General features: G+C 31.1%; 1 protein-coding gene across 10 annotated transcripts in view; it reads left to right on the top strand.

Moving 5' to 3' along the window:
- LOC148621928 (uncharacterized) overlaps window positions 1-18,343 on the top strand; it is a 74,371-nt gene that overhangs the window by 9,719 nt on the left and 46,309 nt on the right. The window contains exons 2-8 of one of the 10 annotated variants that reach the window (XM_088576786.1): window positions 1,114-2,727; window positions 3,148-3,233; window positions 4,556-4,636; window positions 7,970-8,251; window positions 8,853-8,962; window positions 11,600-11,630; window positions 16,191-16,342. In XM_088576786.1, coding sequence (XP_088432912.1) covers window positions 1,166-2,727; window positions 3,148-3,233; window positions 4,556-4,636; window positions 7,970-8,251; window positions 8,853-8,962; window positions 11,600-11,630; window positions 16,191-16,342 — 2,304 coding nt within the window. In that variant the 5' untranslated portion in view covers window positions 1,114-1,165. Of the gene's footprint in view, window positions 1-1,113; window positions 2,728-3,147; window positions 3,234-4,552; window positions 4,637-7,969; window positions 8,252-8,852; window positions 8,963-11,599; window positions 11,646-16,190; window positions 16,343-18,343 lie in introns of all 10 variants that reach the window. The other 9 variants (XM_088576791.1, XM_088576788.1, XM_088576790.1 and 6 more) reach the window with 9 other exon arrangements.

The raw sequence follows: 18,343 nt of genomic DNA, 5'->3' as shown, positions 1-18,343 counted from the left end.
GATACCTCAAAACATCCGACTGCAGCTAATAAAACATTGCTAAAAGACACATTCATGCCTTTTTTACTATCACAAGTAGTGGACAACACTCCAACATCAATAATGGAAACTATGTGCGCACACGACGTGACACATTAGTTACTCAATGCGCCCTTGTAAGAGGAAATGGGACTATGGTGCATGGTAATCCCAATCACTGCAAAATCAATGCAAAAATAATATTAAAGTGGAGGTAGAGAAGGAATTATAAATAGTTGTTAGGATAAGTCAAAACACTGACATGAATCATACATATTGAACTGACAATCCCATGTGTACATGTATTTATGTATACTGTAAATTCAGAAATTATTGCATTGATTGAATTACTGTGAAAAATGTGTCTTCACTAGAAATCACAATGATAAAAACTCACATTGCTATATTATTACATTTTCTTGTATCTTTATTGATGAGAAATATTTCTCAAAATTACAAAAAATCCAGAAAAAATGAAGTAGATGACCAAATCCCAATACTGTAAACATATTAATTTTTTCAATGTACTAATTTTTGCGGTGAACAGAAAAATATTACCCACAAAATGACATTGTTAACACTATATAACGCTAATCATTTTTGAAATCGCGAAAATTGATACCCATGAATCTGGTCATTTAACAGAATCCGCAAAAATTAGCAACCAAGAAAATTAATATGCTTACAGTAATTAATGCATTTAATAATATTTGAATTTACAATATTAAAGACATTACAAACAATAAAAGTACTGGTCATTCCTTTCAGCACTTAAAATATAATATACTGGTCCAGAAGACATTATTGTAAATTCTTTTATTTAATCTGTATCGTATATTTGTATAATAATAATAGTCATATGGTATGAATCCATTCCAGAGCAGGTTACACATTTTTTAAAACCCAAGCTTCCTAAAAAAAAAAGACAGGAATGACAAATTTTTACCACCTGTAGATATCTGTAAATTGCTTAAAATTATAACTGCCGATATATGCCAGAGACCGTCGGAACTTGCATTATTAAAGTTAATATAAGATATTAACATTTAAATGATTTTATCCATGTGTTTATTTTCTAACATCCCTATTTTCCAGATAATGGTTTCAGAAAATTGTAGATGTGTTTATAAAAAGTATTCAAAAAACAATGTCCGACAACGAGGACAATGCTAACTCTGATGCTGAAAATAGTTGCCACCCAGAATCTGTAGGTGCTTGTGGTATTGATTATTTACGTCCCATTTCCCCAAGTAGTGATTCTGGAGATAACCTAAGTCTTGAAGTACAGTTTGAAGAGGAGAGTTCTCGTCATCCAAGTGAACTAAGCTCTGTGTCTTATCAGAATTTACTAGATGGACTAGAGAGCACTGGCCTCTCAAGACATGAAAGTGAAGACAGTGCTGATTCACTACCACCTGATGTTATGGACATGTATCAGCAAGATGAAATAACAAATCAAATTAACTTTCAAGATCTGACACCAAAAAATAGTGAGCACTTTGTTAAAAACTTAAACGGGAATCAGTTGAAAACATTAAGTGAGTCTGACACAAATAGATTAAACATTGATTTAAGAAAGATGAAAGAGGATGTGCTGTCAGAAAACTTGATAGACAATCAGTTATTGAATATAAAGTTAGAAAAGGAAAATAAAAACCATGAGTCAATTCAAAAACGAAATGGTTTAGAAATCAGGAATAATATTCCATGTGTAGGGGAAGTCAAAAGTTACAATAAGGACCTAGATAATCTCATTAAGTATAGCTCACAAGGGGCAAAACCTAAAATACGTAAAAAATCTCCTGGTGTTGCTTGTCGTGTAGGTGACAGTGGCAGTGATAGGGAGGGTTCTAGTTCAGATAGAGATATTCCCTCAAAACAACAGTATCCTGATGTCCCAGAGTGTGCAATCCAACCTCATTTTATAAAGCCTTGTCACAAAGAAGATTCTAAAGGAGTTAATGAGATGGAGAATTTGACTTCAAAAGTAACTGAGGGTATTAACTCAAAAAATGTTGAAAATGAATATGATTATGTAAAATATTCTCGTGTTCAAGATGGTGATTCCTATGTTGGAATGAGATTAGCTTATTCAAGTTCTGAAGAGAAAGCTAAAAATGAAATGAATGGGAGTTTACCCATTGATGAAGATAATAGTCAGGATGCCTCACCAGAAAAAAATGTTAATATTCGACAAGATCTTGCTAATCTTGAAAGCTTGCAAAGTTTAAATGAGGACACTTTAACAGAAATCCCACTGAATACTAATGATGGCTTTTGTACTGATGACCAGAAAGCATTTTCACTTTCACCTGAAAACACAGAGTGTGATAGTGTTGAAGTTGAAAGTGTTGTTTCTGATGATGATAAGTCTAATCTTGGAATGCCAAATGTTGAAGATGGTTTATCTAGTAGCCAAACAAGTGACATGGAAGATGGGCCTCCAAGCAGTGTACACAAATCTCCAACAGCAATGTTGAGAAAGAAACAATGTGAAGGAGTTGATGAGAAGTTATCCAATCTTGAAAATGGTACTAAAACTAAGGAAATAGATGCTTCTGCTATAATGGAAGACTTGAAGGCTAAAAGAGAAGCCCTTGATCTTGCAATAGCTGACATTAAATGTACAATTCAGACAACCAAACGTCAGGCATCATACAAATCACAATCTGAAGAAGAACCTGATATAGAACCTGTCTGGGTTATGAGGTCAGTATTGGTATGATTGAAGCAGTTTGGGAATTTCCTTTTCTTACAGCATTACTGTGTTCAGGCTATACTCAAGCAAAATTAAGTCAGTCCAACAAATCAAATTCAGGATAACTCATATGCCTACATCACATGTACATTTACTCTAAAATGTTCTTCTTTACTTGCAGCTGTTATCTGGGTCTTATACTTAAAGTTTCAACATACATTTATGTAGCAAGACCAATTGCTTATGTTAAAAGGTGCAAATTAGTATTTGTGAAAGAGTTATTCTGAGCTCTAAATTTGTATATCTTCATTGATAAGCTCTGCAGGAAGAAGAAGAGTATAATTTGAGAGTAGAATTGATAGATTCTTCTTTATATGCCTGTGTAATGATTATGTAGGAGACAGATTAACATTGAAACATATCTTTTCCAGAGAATCAGAAAGAATGGAGGAGAAATTAAGGCAAACTGATCATCCATCAGAACAGGAAAGAATATATAGTGAAATCCATGACAAAGGTTAGGCTTCATACACTCAAGGCTGCAGAATTTTTAGTCAATCAATTTCTATCACCCCTGCAGATTGAGTGCATAATAAGCTAAACTTAACAATTAAGCAATAAAAAGCAATGAATATAAGCGAACTGGAAATGCTTAGTATGTCAAAGATATAACACAACAACTCCAGTGGGATAATAAATGTCAGCTCAAGGCTGACACCCATGGGTCTTAGTGAATGACGAGGAAACCCTCACACCACTTGGTAGGCTGCAGCTGGCCCCAAAACAACTATGTTTCTTCTCCAGTCTTGAAAGTCTTTTCTGTTTCATATCATTTTAAGTCTATCAAAAATAAGCTAATACCATGGTAAAGACTATTTTTCACGGGACTAAATTTTTGAGTGTTGGGAAGGGTTCTGACTTTGTGGACAAAACCTAGCCTATGAGCTAAAATATATAACTTTATATACATGTACCATTCTTTCAATATGCATCTTGTATGTAATACATGTAACTACGATACTAATTAATACTTTCAACTAGTGGGGCAGCCGATACAAAATCTGTGAAATATACTTGTGATATGTGTATATGCATTACAAAATGCATTCAGTTTTTTTTAAACTGTAATTGAAATACAATCATGAAGTTATTCATAAGTTATACTGTTAAATATTAGCAATATAGAACATAAAAAAAGGTGTGCAGAAACATTTTAATTACATACAATATACAATCATGAATTTACTGGTAGATTACTTCCTTACATTGATTGTGGTGATATCAACAATTGACTACATGAGAATGTGAAAACATCATTTATGACATTATAAACAATGTGCATATATTATGGTTGGTTAGTTAGGAAATTAGTCATAAAAGCAAAAATAAAACACAAAAATAAAATAAACAAAAATTGTACATTTACCTATTTTGTACATACAAATAAATTAATATTTACACTACACATCTTTTGAAGTACATTTATAACCAAAGTTTAAAGCATACATTTGTTATTTACATACTTTTGTTAAGTTTGTGTACGAGTTGTTATATGTATGTTTGTCATTTCACCGAAATAAAGTTTAAAGAATGAATTTTTTTAAAATGATTTATTGATCATTTACAAATGACATGTATTCTCTTATTTTCTTCCAGAATGAAAGTCTTCTTGAATTCATTTTATGGTAATTAGTTAGGTAATAAATGATTTTCATCTTGGAAGAATTTTTGGTGATAAAAAAAAAAAAAACAGCATTAACAATGCAAAAATAAGAAAACAAGTAAAAACTTGATATAAAAATTTACCTATATACCTATATATGTTTATTTCATCAGTAGATGAGGATATTGAACATACAAAGCTGTTAGATGGTCAGACTTACAAGAAATCAGGTGGCAGGCTTTACCATCCCCCTAAAGGTGAGTAAAATTCCAGAAGTAGTTGTACATTGTACATGTAGCACTGATAGAAAAAAAATAACCATCCTGGTACTCTAATATTCTGTGCAATATAGAGTAATGGTTGATCTGTATCCATGGTACACATGTCGGGGATATATAGTGATCATCATGCCCATCAGTTCATTCTTTGTCCATATGTCACACAGGTGATGGCTGATGAACAACTACATCAAATCTTTTCAAAGACGTTTAAATGAGGCATTTTCTGTATTCAAGTTTTTTGGTTATTTTAGCAACAAACATCACAATAAAATGATACCAGGGAAAACATTTTTTTTTACATTTCACAGGATAAATTGATAATGTGTTTTCGTATTTTTGAAAATGTTGAAACATTCCTGTATGTTAGGAGCATTATAGAAATGTTTTGTTTGTGTGCATGTTGAAACTTGTAATAGCATGATTTCCAAAATCATTTGAAAACCATGCTCTTTTCAGAAGTCCTATGGAAAAAATAAAATTGCGTTATGATTTTTGTTTATTTCTTCTTACATATATTACTTCACAAGTCTTAAAATGTAAAAAAACATGTGACAAATAAATGTTTTTCTGGCATTTTCAAAGACATATGTTGCAATTTTTCCTGTGTATGAAAATAATCATTTTTCAAAACCTCAAAGACACCTATTGATTTTTGGGTCAGTAGGTCACAGTAAGTTCAAGGTCATATGCACTTGCAAGAAGAACATTTTTTTTGTGAATAAGGATTTCGGGGGCATATCTTCCTAATGCATTTCTGCTTTTTTTCTGTAAGAAACACATCCAGTTGTTTTTGGGTCAGTAAGTAAAAGTTCATGGTCACATATTATTTAAGAAATACATTTTCAAATACAGAGGGATCTTGAATACTGAACATGTATTTGAAAGTTCTATTTTGGTAGTTTCTTGTATTTGAAATGGGACGTTTTTACCAAGGAAAGTTGGTAGTTCTGAAGTAAAATCAGTTCAAAATTATTTGTTTATATTTCATTTAAATAACCCCAAATCATGTCTATTATACATAAACATGTATAAGAAATATTATAATATTCTATATGCAACTGTCCACAAGATTATTGTGGCTGTATCATATTTGTAATTAGTTAGATGTATTTGGTTGACCCTGACTTGCATGACTGTTTCAACATAGTGATAGGTTTGATATAGAATAGCTAAACAATGTGTGTGTATGTACTTTAGCATTTAGTAATGATGTGTAAAGATGAAGTAGAACAGTATATGAGTATGAAATATGGATTTTTTTTTAAAATTTAGTGACTGAGGTTGATATTTTTGGCCCTAAACTCTATTAAATTCTTCAGTCAAATAGGTTAGGTATAACATGTTTTTGTACCTTCTGAAATTTTATAAGTGTTTATTTTCATGTTTCCCCTTACTGTGCTGGGAAGACATTCTTATTGTGTTTTTGTTGTCCATTTGTCTTTTACGTGATTTGTCATGGCAACTCCTCTGAAACTTAAAGTTTCATGAATCTTGGAAGGTGTATTGTAGCAATGACACCGTATGTAGTTGTGCATTTTTCCAGTAAATTTTTATCCCCTAATTTTGTTGGAGTTAAAACCTTTCAACTATGAAACTACTGAAGCAACTTGTCAGTGCAGTTCCTCTGGAACTACTTAAAATTATTTCTTGAAACTTGGTAGGTAGCAAAGACACCCTATCTAATTGAGCAAAGTTTCATCTTGTATTTTAATACAGTATGATATATTTAATCGCATATTGAAAGAATATCACATTGTTTACATTCATATTATAATATGAATATTGCGAAAAATGGCAAAAGAGGTTTTAGTTAGGAATTTGTGTGGGCTATAGTGGCTAAAAAAATATTTGCCGGATTGGTGAATGATTGGAATTTGTAGTATAAGAAATTGACTGAATTTTGCAGTACTGAAAAAATTGGTAACTAAAAATTGACTAAAAGTTTTGGTACTGAATTATGACTTAAAACACATTACTGAGATTCTTCTTGATTTTATATCCATTTTCAAAGGATAAGAAATCTACCGATAGTTAAACCTCTGGTAATGTACAGTTCATGGAAGATCATTTACCCTTTATTTTCTGTAGAAATGGAAAGCTATTAAATAGTATTTTATGTTTCTTCATAAGGCCTTTACCACGAATTGTTATAGTGTATCATTTATTAAACTTTATAAATTAATGAATGTGATAAAAAGATCTCATAGTAAAGTAATACATGTAGATATTGAACTGGTTTATTGATTAAAACTAAGATTCACCTTAAGAGACCAGATTTATTCCAAGAAAAAGGTTGATAATGAGACTTTAATGAGTCATTTTATCTGGTAAAATTGTTTAATTAAGGCTTTAACTATACATAATGTACATGAAGATTATCAAATGCTTTGTGTATCATTTACAGAATGCAGAAATTGATATTCTGCATGTTACTAAGGCCCACTGAATATATTGTATGCAATTACTCTGTTATCAGCATGAACATGATTTCAAAGAAGAAATTATATACATGTATTAGCATGGTGTTGTGATCCATTGCTTGAAGAGCTTCTTTTAAGACTTAAAATAAGCAGAGATGTCTTTTGACAAATTTATAAAATTTTCTTTTCTATTTCAAATAAACCACAGATCTGTATAAACACCAAATTAGAATGCAAAAGACAATGTAATGTATTTTGTCATTTGCTTCAGAACGAAAAAAAAGAAATAAAAAAATTTGAAATAGAGTGTTCAATTTTTTTTTTGAAAACTTATTGAAAAATGTTATTTTAACTTCCTAATCTCTTCCTAAATTTTCAATGAATTCTAATAAATGAAAGTTAGATATCATGTGAATGAGCACACAGAAAGATGATCTTGGTCAGATGTTTGCAAGGGGAGATAATCCATCTAAAGTTCAACATGTTTATAGTCAAAGAAAAGGGAAGCGATATCCTTTTGTGAATCTGATCTATTTAGATTATCCAAGAAATTGTAAGGGTCTATGATTACAATGGAAATCTAATACCGTTAGTTAGTATTGATTATTGCAGTGGTATAATTAGGTCCATTCAAATTTCAATGACTTTCCAGCTGTCACTGTCCAAGGTATTGATTTTTATTTTTCAAGTTGGCCTATACTCATATAGATTTTTTAGGGAAAGTAGACATGTATCTGATAGCATCATACCAACAAATTGTATGCATTTACTCCAGGAATGAGGTGATTGACCTTGCTGTGAACTGCATCCTTAGCAACTAGAAGTATATAGCTATGTTTCTGTTTCCTTAGCATGATCTGTTAAACCATGCATGCTTCTTTTGTTTTAGGATATGACTCAGATGATGAAGAGGAAAATGATTCTAAAAGCACACGTCGAGTGCGCGGCAAAAAATATGTGTCTGTCCCCAAGGATGATTCATTTGATCAACCAGCTCACCGAGTAAATGGGGCTAATGGCCATCATCACCACGTTAATAATCTTGAGAAAAAAGATGCTGTTGAATATTCAATAAAAAAGACAAGTCGAGGTTCAGAGACTGATTCTGAGTATGGAAGTGACAAAGAAAGTCCATCCAAAACAAGTTATGTTAAGGAGAGACAGCCAGGAGGTACTGTGCATGTAATGTTTTAACATGGCTGATTCGACTGCTTTTGGTTTCAGGTTTATTTTTAGGAAATCAAGTTTCGTAAATTTGTTACTTGACATGAAGGTGCTTTATAATTACTCCTCTCAATGTATCCCTAAATGATACTTACCTTTATGTAGGAGGGCATTGTTTGAAGTGTCTTTATAATGAACATGCTTGAAATCTGAGTTAATGTAGGTTTTGATGTGTATTTAGGAGTACTTAAGGTTTTATTATTTTGTTAATACTCTTTAATAGATTTGCATCTTCAGTATGTTGGTTTGTTTGTTAATTGTTTCATTCTTTTTTTGAAAATTTTCAATTAACAAAATAGTGCATGTGTTAGATCTCTGCATGGTAGGCATGTCATTTGTTTCAATGAAGAATGATGAGACTACTTGCTTAAGCAACATTTTGATGTAAAAAAATATAACAACATTCTTCTATAGCGACAGTAGACTTGTTAATTTTATGATGCATAGCCTCACTATTCTAAGGTACTAAACTGAAGTTGAATACTTATTTTGTCGTTACTAGTTTGAAATATTCTTTTGTTATATTTAGAGAATGTTTGTTTTTATAGATTATGATACCGATGAAGAAACGGACCAACTTCTTCAAAAGCAGTATCAAAAAGATCAGAATGTTGACATTCCTGAATTGACACAACCTCCGGTAAATAGAACAGCTCAGGTAAAAAGTCAGGCATGAGAATCAACTGTTACAACTTGTGCATGGTCAGTCACAAAGTCAATATCACTATATTAGTATTGGTAATCTTATTGATGGACCTTCTCAAATACTAAATAGAAAAATGAAAAGGAACGTACTTCTTCTCAGTAGCATTTCTGTGTAAAGTTCTCATTTCTGAACATAATTTCGTGTACATGTTCATTTTGATCAAATTTAAAATGCTGTGTTATATATAACTGATCACCTTTTTTTCACTTACTGTGAAGGTACTTTTATTTGTGGGTACCAATTTACGTGGTTTGAGGAAAAATTATCAGTTGGTAGATTCTTGAATTTGTGAATTTTCTAACTCTACCTTACAAATGAATAAAGTATTTCCTATTCATTGGGAAACAAATTTCATGGTTTACCCAACCCATGAAAACCTCGAAAATTGGTCCCTCATGAACAAAAATACTTTCACAGTATATTGAGTTATTTTTCACTTGTTCTGATTTTTTAAAATGTTTTTATTCTGATAAATGACTTGTGCATGAAGTTGATATGATTCAGTTTGATTTCTTGAGTCTGCTTTTACCTATATTTATTACTGTCCTATAATTTCACAACATAATTTATCCTTCTGATGTTTCAAGCTTTAATATTGCTCATGACTAAATACTGTTCCATATAAAATTCAGACACTGCCTATGATAGAGGTGTTTCATCTTATAGAAAAACCCACAAAACAAACAATGATTTTGTAGCTCACCTGGCCTATGGCCAGGTGAGCTATTGCCATCACTTGGCGTCCGTCGTCATCGTAGTCATTAACACTTTCTTCAAACATCTTCTCCTCTGAAACTACTGAATGGATTTGGATGAAACGTAAGATGGTTGTTCCTTAGAGTATCCTGCACAAAAAGATCGCTTGGATTTTTGATCAGTTAAAAAACATGGCCGCCATTACTTAAAATAGAACATTGGGGTCAGACAGCAGATTTTTGCATAAATCTCCAAAACAGTTAGGTTTAACCAAATTCTGACATTGGGTAAAAGTATTTAGCATGATGAGATCTATCTGTGGTCAAATTTTGGTGAAAATCTGTTGATCCATGTTGGAGTTATTGCCCTTTTTGGACGTTTTTTGCTGATTTTGATGTTATTACTTAAAAAAATCTACTCAGAAACTACTCTACCGAATTCAATGGTTTTTTTTATAGTGTATCCTTAACACAATGACTGTTTGGATTTTTTATCTGTTAAAAAACATGGCTGCTGTTACTGAAAATAGAACATTGGGATCAGACAGCAGATTTTTGCATACATCTCCAAATCTGTTAGGTTTAGCTAATAGCTTTCATTGCTGAAATTATCTTTATTATAAGGCTTACAAAAGTCTCTAATGAATCAAATGGAGTCAAAATTGTGGGACAACTCTTGAAAGGCCAAAATTAAACCAGGTGAGCAATTCAGGCTCCTGGGTGCCTCTTGTTCATCTACCTATACCATATTTCTAGGTAACTATAATCCTTTCTGTATACAGATCTATATTTTTGAGAAAACATCTTGCAAAATTGTCAAAATTGCAAATTTCCTACACAATCTATTTGATTTTAATATCAAAAGTACAATGTCTGACTGGTTATGTTTCTGAATGAAAAATTAAAAGTGAACTTGGTGGGTTTTCAATATGCATGAATCACTTCTTGTCTAATTTTTGTAAAGACTGTTACTTAATTAATGGTAGTTGGAGATTTTGTCTTATTCTCATAAGAGCTGATACTATCATTGTTGCCTGCTCCTTACATATTCATCCTGAAATTCAGTTACAGATCACACTGTACTCTTTACCTAATGAAAGCTAGGTTTTTGTCTCCTGCCACTTCATGGAAAGGGACATAGAAGTACTGGTGTCCGTCCATCAGGTTACATTTGTGGATGCAACTCCTCGGAAGCCACATGACAAATTTTGTTCTAATTTTGTAGGATTTTTAGTTACCATATATAGTTGATTATATTGAGCTGCCATTTTGAACAACAAATGTAACAGGAGTTTTGGGACTTTGTTGAATATGTACATTCTATACTATAGAGACACTTTGTGGATGCAACTCTTTTTTAACAAATTTTTTTTTCAAATTTTGTATGATTATGAGGCACCATATGTAGTTGATCATATTGCGCCACCATTTTGATTTGACAAATTCAGCAGAAGTTAGGGGACTTTTTGAATTTATACATATTAACTATAGGAACACTTCGTGGACACAACTCCTCAGAAACAGCTTGGCGAACTTTGTTCAAATTTTGTAGGATTGATAGTCATCATATGTAGCTGATCTTATTTCCCAAAATTTTGTTTTGACAAATTTGATATTTTACAGGAGTTATGGAGCTTTTATGTTTGAACTTTTTTTTGAAGTAGTGGGGGACATATGGCTGTGTGTAGCAATCTTGTGGTTTTTTTCAGAAATATACAGTTTCTGAATACATTTGGGAGTAACGAATGACATCTTTATATTCTATTGCAGGTAACATGAAATTGGTTTGATAATGTCTTGTGATGTAAGAACTGTAATTAATTTAGAGTTAAGTACTATGTTAATAAAACAATCAACACAATTGATAATAACATTGCTATTGATGTCTTTATAGGCTGAGAAACGCCGATCTCGTGCCAAAGAAGGTGAGAGGCAGTCATGTAAGATATCCAATTTTTGTCTATTCTGATTAACTTTAGCTTCATGCTTCAGTTGTTGTGTCGGTGAGGTTACAGTTACAGTAGACAAAAATTACTTTCCTTATATTTTTTTTTTACTTTTTCATGCAGAGTGATAAAAGTAACCAGTGGTTTTGGTATTTAAATTTCTTTATAATTGAAATGTGTATGAATGTAGCAATTTGAAAGAAATACTGAACATTGATTGGAAATCCAGCTAATCATTATCACAGTTGTACAGGGTTAATAGCAACATTGCTAATGTAAAGGCTGTCACATGAAGATGATAAATTAAAAATGGTCATGTTTACGATACAATTTTAATATCATAATTCATTTGGTGAAAAGAATTTGAAGTTTTGAAAATGTATCTAAGCATATGTCAGCTTTCATTGCTACTGGTTTTAATAAATAAATCTTAAGGTTTTTTTTCCTTCTCAAATAGTACCTTTGGGATTATTTGAAAGACCCGATATGATACATTTTTTCATTGAAATGCTATAAAAGTTATTTGAATCTTTTGTAGTTTATTTGTATAAAAATATAAAATGAACTTGTGACTTTTTGTGAAATCTATTAAAGAGCTATTGTTATTTTACTTGTTACTAGGCAACCACTTGTTACTTTTATTTGATATTAGTGTCATTTGTGAAGTGTCCAGATGATATTTCGTATACTGATTATATACTTAATGCCATGTTACAAACCCAATTAAGATTAGGTTTTTGTGGAAACTTTTGGTATGGGTATTGCACTTAAAGATATAACTAAATCCCTCATGAAGCTTGTTATATATCCTTCCTTCATGTTTATAGTTTGTCATCAGTATCTATGTATATTTTATGATTAGAGTTATTAGACCCCTTTTGTAAGACTTCTGAGTTCTAAAGTAGGGCAGTGTCAAGTACTAGAAGTCTTAGTCTCTTCCAACCTTTTGTTATAAAAAGTTTGTTTTTTGCTGTTACTGGTAGTAGGCTTTTCTATAAAGGATCTTTTAGGAAAATTCTGCTAAAGGAGTTTAATGTTCCATGCTTTGAATATGTCAAAAACAGTTTATTGTTTCAATGCATATTTTTGCAGGTCTGTCATTGTCAATAACGACACTGCATAGCTTTTCAATCTTATAGAGTAATAAACTGAACTATGTATGAAAACCCCATAGAATATATCACAAATGTTTGATAACTCTTAATAATTGGTGTTAATATTTGAGTGAAATCTATTTCTGCAGCAGTGTGCTTAATTGATATTGAAACACAGGCTATAATCTTTTACACTTAAACAAAATTCTAATCTTAACTTTTGTTGTACTGCTTAACATAGATGCATACAGTCATTCAATTCAATATATATACATATATATATATATATATATTAGACTAAGTATTCTATTTCATGTATTTTGAGTAGAATTTTTTACTTACACTTAATAGTTGTACTTAGTGGCTTTAATCACACACATTACTTTTTATGGTTTTACCCTATATGATATTTTAGAAGTTTATAGCAGTTACTTGCTTGGGCTTTATTGCAAAAGTATGTTTTCTCATTTTTTAAATACATGTGAAAATTTGTACATTTCTTTTCTTTAACTGTATGTTTATAAACCTGTTAATGATACAGCATTCATTTATAATTTGACAGCCTTGATGATTAATATTGAATTGAACTATTTTATCCATTTTTAAGGAATATTTATGTAGTCTAAATTCTCCTAACCTTACTGTGTTATTGCATGATAATTCCAGCACAGATATTCTGTTGTAGCCATATAAACTTTTTAACATAAAATAAATATAAGAAAGTTGAACAATTACAATAATGCTGCAATGACACTGATGATGAATTCTATCATTTATTTACATGCAACCTGATTCATCTACTAACAATTTAAACATATTTTGGTAAGTTGTGTTACTAATACAAAAAGCATGGAATTTTATGGTTGCTTTTTTGCTTGCATTTGAAATTTGGTTTTCCTTATTTGATCAGAAATGTTTAGAAAAATAACAGGTTTGAGGTGAAACATTACTGGGAATGTAAAACAATGGCAAAATTCAGAAACAGTTGATCCATCCCTTTAAACTATTGATCTTTCTTCCATCAAGTCTTGTAGTTTCATAAATGGTATTTAATGGAATTAGTTCACTTAATAAATTTAAAATTGAAAAGAAACTGAAATTGATTTCATAATTTGACGTGTATAATCCTGAAACTGGAAAAGGTCTCATTCCTACAGTGTTAAAAAGTCTGGATCATCATAATTAACTTTTATAGATATTTATTACTGTTGGTAAATACTTCCTTGTGGTCTTATTATTGCTGAAGCAGATTTCAAACCAACTAAAAATCTAGATTTGTTGATGGTAAAAATCAAATCTTTTACTTAATTAGGAAATTAAATATAAGATATTGACAGTACTGAGTAATTCAAATTTAATGCAACCTTTTAAGTCTTCCTCTACATGAGCACATATTCCCAGTCATGCCTCGCCCCTGAGTATTGCATGTTAATTCTTTTCATTTGCATGTTAGAATCAGAAAATTACTTGGCATTTGGTAACCCTTACCTGTTCACATTTTGTAAGGGCAGTAGGTTTAGGTTTTTAATTTTACAAATGCATGAAAGGATGTGGCAGCAATTTTTATACAACCACAAAAATTTTTGTGGTCTTATAATGGTATAGCACTGTCGTCATCTATGTTATTGTCTTTGGCTGTAGAAACTTGGTTTTGGTGCAGTTATTTTAATATCTGTTGGTTGGTCTTGAATAGAATGTGGCAAAAAATATATCACTTAAGGAAAGTTTGTATTGATTTAGGGGTTATGGCTCAATCATCTCTAGAAATTTGGGGTCAAAATGGACCAAAACAAGTATTTCTTTTCAAAAATTAATATAAAACTCAAGTATAAGTGTATTGTTCTTTATGGAACTACTAAACATCATAATTGAATGCTTTGATGGGTGTAGGCTGTTAGATTTAAGACTCAAGAACCAAACAGGGACCTAGAAATTGCTGGAATTATTATTTCTTACAACTTTAGTACTAACTGCTTAGTTGTATGTCTAACTGCTAATTTTTAAGTTTCTTGACTATTTTATTTTGTTTAGAATCTAATGCTGTGTCAAAAATTTAATTACAATTCAAGTTCAGAGCTTTACATGTCCATTTTTATCCCCTAATGTTCAGGGTTAGACCTCTGCAGTCATATCGAACTGTGCTTGTGAAGCATTTTATTTTCAATCATTTAGGTAGTATATATCTGTAAGGTGACTTTATTTTTTACCTTTCATTTGTTATATATACAGAGGGGTCAGAATAATTGAAGTAATAGATGAATGTAGTTTTTGTTAAAATTAACTTGAAAGTATGTTGCATCACAGATGTTTTATCATGATTTCATTATCTTTTAATTGATGATTATTCATAGTCTTAGACGTCGGGATTATGAGAGGTGAGAAAATGCACAATTTTTCTTGTAATCTTGAAATACAATTGAATCAGAAAATTACAATTAAAATTTCATCCTGTTTAGTAAAAATCTTGGATCCTTTTTGATAATATTTATTTTGACCCCAGAAAATACAGGTGATTGGTTTTATTTGCTTCATTTCTTTTGTTTTTTTTTTACTAATACTTCTTAGGAAGTATATTTTCAAATAAAAGTGCAACTCACATAGCACAAAGTTCTACTTTTGTGATTATTTGTTTTCTTTCTTTTTATTAGAACATTGATTTTTCTGTTTGCTTAAACAGGATCAATATTACCTTTTGTAAAAAATAATTTCAATTTCATTGCTATGAAAATTTGTTTTGTGACTGGATAAAAACTGAAAGTATTGACCATAAGTTCGTATTTTTAAAGTTAAATTCATCCTGATTCACTCACAAACTTTGCAAAAAAACATTGATTGAGGCTTATATTTTTTGTGAGTGAATAGGACTGAGTTAATTAGTTCATAAATTCTGTGGTTTCAATACCAAAATAAACCCTCATCAATTTAACATGACTGAGTTTCACAGTACATTAACATCATCTTTTGAAAAGAAGAGTAAAATAACACATTTTGAATTTTCTTGGAAAAATGTTCCATTGGTAATGTTCAGATATTACTGCAGATATACATTATAGTTTGTATATGTTGTAATATAGATTTATAATGTTACTACACAGGGAAATATTTTTCACATGAAATTCATGTGAAATTCGCATGAAATTTACATGATTTTCACGAGAAATTCACTAAACACGAATTTCATCTGAACATTTCGTGTGAATTTCACGTGAAGGCTCCATTCACCTGAATTTCAGGTGAACTCTGTCACTTAGTTTATTTGCTCAATTCAGGTGAAAATCATGTGAAATTAGTGTGAAAATCACGTGAAATAATTTTGCCTGTGTACTTACCTTTGTTTCACTAGTTGGAGCATAGTACCACTTATATTTAGATATACAAACTATCAAAACTAAATGAATTGTACATAAAACATGTTGCTAATATCAGTATTATTCTGTATTTCCAGCTTCCATTTATGATCCTGAAAATCCATCAGTTTTGATAGAGGGTGTGTTGTTCCGAGCTCGTTATTTGGGTTCTACTCAGCTGATTTCTGAGGGACAACCCTCAAAGGCCATGAGGATGATGCAAGCACAAGAGGCTGTTGGTAGAATTAAGGTAGACATTTGAAGAATTGAGTTCTTTAGTAGAAGTTATTCTTGTGTGTGAGTGTGTATGGTTTTTTAACACCAGTTCTCTGAATATCAACCAAGTCACATATAGTGAGGCACACATTCTTTCTGAAATTCCTCAGAACTTACATGTAAACTCACTACTATTAAAAAAAAAGAGTCCTTTATATACAATTGCCACAGGCCATTGTTGCTTTGATAATTGGGTTATTCTTTTCCAAGGCAAAACATTGTACAAGTTACAAATATAATATGTTTGGTCTTAAGGTTGTTGTTTAATGTGTAATGTTTGTTTTATATTCTAATATTATGTTGATTTTCATAAAAAAGAATCTTGATTCATGTTTGGTGATTGTAATTAAGTAATTTGTTGATTTTATCAAAAAGAGAGTCAGAAAAACAGGACTAATATATGTGTATAATACTACGAAAAAATTTAGAAGGAGAACTTATCTATAATGTAATTCCTTTTAAATTCCATTTATACTGTTAAGGATATTTTTGGATAGAAATTTCAAAATAGCATGCTAGGATTTTTGCATCTTTGTGTGTAATAACATATTCATCATTATTGTTGAGATAACTGTCATATCTATGATGGTAGATCTCTCCTTGCTGAATTGCACAATTCTTCTCTATCTAACCATCTTTCATTGCATAATTTTAGATATTTTATCATGTATGATGAAATCAGTAGTGTATTTTTAACAATGATTTGATACAGAACATCCTTATCTGGCTATTCATCTATGGATTATGAATGATTGCTACTGAAAGGTTTCATTCTAAGTGAAAGTTGAATATCACAAAATTTCAACTCAAATTATATAATTTCATAATAATAACAGATGAGCTTGTTGGAGTTTGTTATGATGTTGAAATTAAATAAAGTGATTTGCTATCTTGCAATAATCTGATTTCACTTATTATAAAACCTTTTTTCTCTATGATTTCTTTGAAATATTTGGCGGCTTGTCATTTGGCATCTGTCATGGCTAAAGTGCTTGTGATCTTCAATCTAAGATGTCACAAGTTGTTACGGGAGAACCATTGAAGAAGCATTACAGTTTCGCTTTTGACCAATAATGAAAGTTGAAGACAATATGACACAATCACACAACCAATTGCAAAGATGATTTTTCATTTTTATCTCATTGTTTATGGTGTGAAATCACAAAATATCTAGCTGTCCATGAAGTGGATAAAACAACCATATCATATAATCAGAACTACTTGGCCATTTCCAATACACTATAAAATAGCCTTTGATGCAGAAAAGAGAATTTCTTCCTGAAAAAAATTGTCAGAACTGTAGTAATGCACAATTCGAAGTAGTTCCATCCTCCAGATGGCACAAAAAATTTAGTTTGATATCAGTAGAAATAAAGAACAATAACTCCTCTGAGAATTTGACGCAAAGCGAGGAACTAAGAAAAAAGAAATGGTGAAAAATTTAACCTGTTTAAATATGGTTTTGGAATCTGATCAGACAAATTCCAGACAGATTCTTCTGCCTAGTGCCTTTGAGGTTTTTATTCTATGTAACAAGAAAGGCTGAGGAGTTCCAATTGCCAAATCGAAGAGAATATAGTGTTACTGCACATCAGTCTTAAATTAAATATGAATTCGATGCAAAAACTATTACCAATTTTTTGTTTACAAACCCTCTGTACTTTTTTTTTTTTTTACATCAAGGAAGACCATTGGGAGGTTGGGGTGGGGTCTTGTCCCCATAGGCAATGCAATGGCAGTCATTTTGAAATACTAATCATTTAAACATTGTCTACTGCTGCCCTGTTGTAATGTAGTAACTAAATAAGCTGTATGTTAGTCCATGTGTACCTGCACTGTTGATGTCGAGAGTAATTCTAAGATTTCTTATTTCCCCTTGTTTACCAGGCATCGGTAAGTCTATATATGTTGTACAAGTCGTTGTTCTGCATGAGAAATTTTTAAAGGAGAATTATTTTTTAAGAAAAGTGGATTA

Source organism: Perna viridis, chromosome 3 (genome assembly GCF_037379345.1).
Source record: "Perna viridis isolate PV_CMFRI_1.1 ecotype Kerala chromosome 3, ASM3737934v1, whole genome shotgun sequence".
In the NCBI taxonomy this organism is placed as follows: domain Eukaryota; kingdom Metazoa; phylum Mollusca; class Bivalvia; order Mytilida; family Mytilidae; genus Perna; species Perna viridis.
This window is presented reverse-complemented; position numbering and strand designations above follow the sequence as displayed.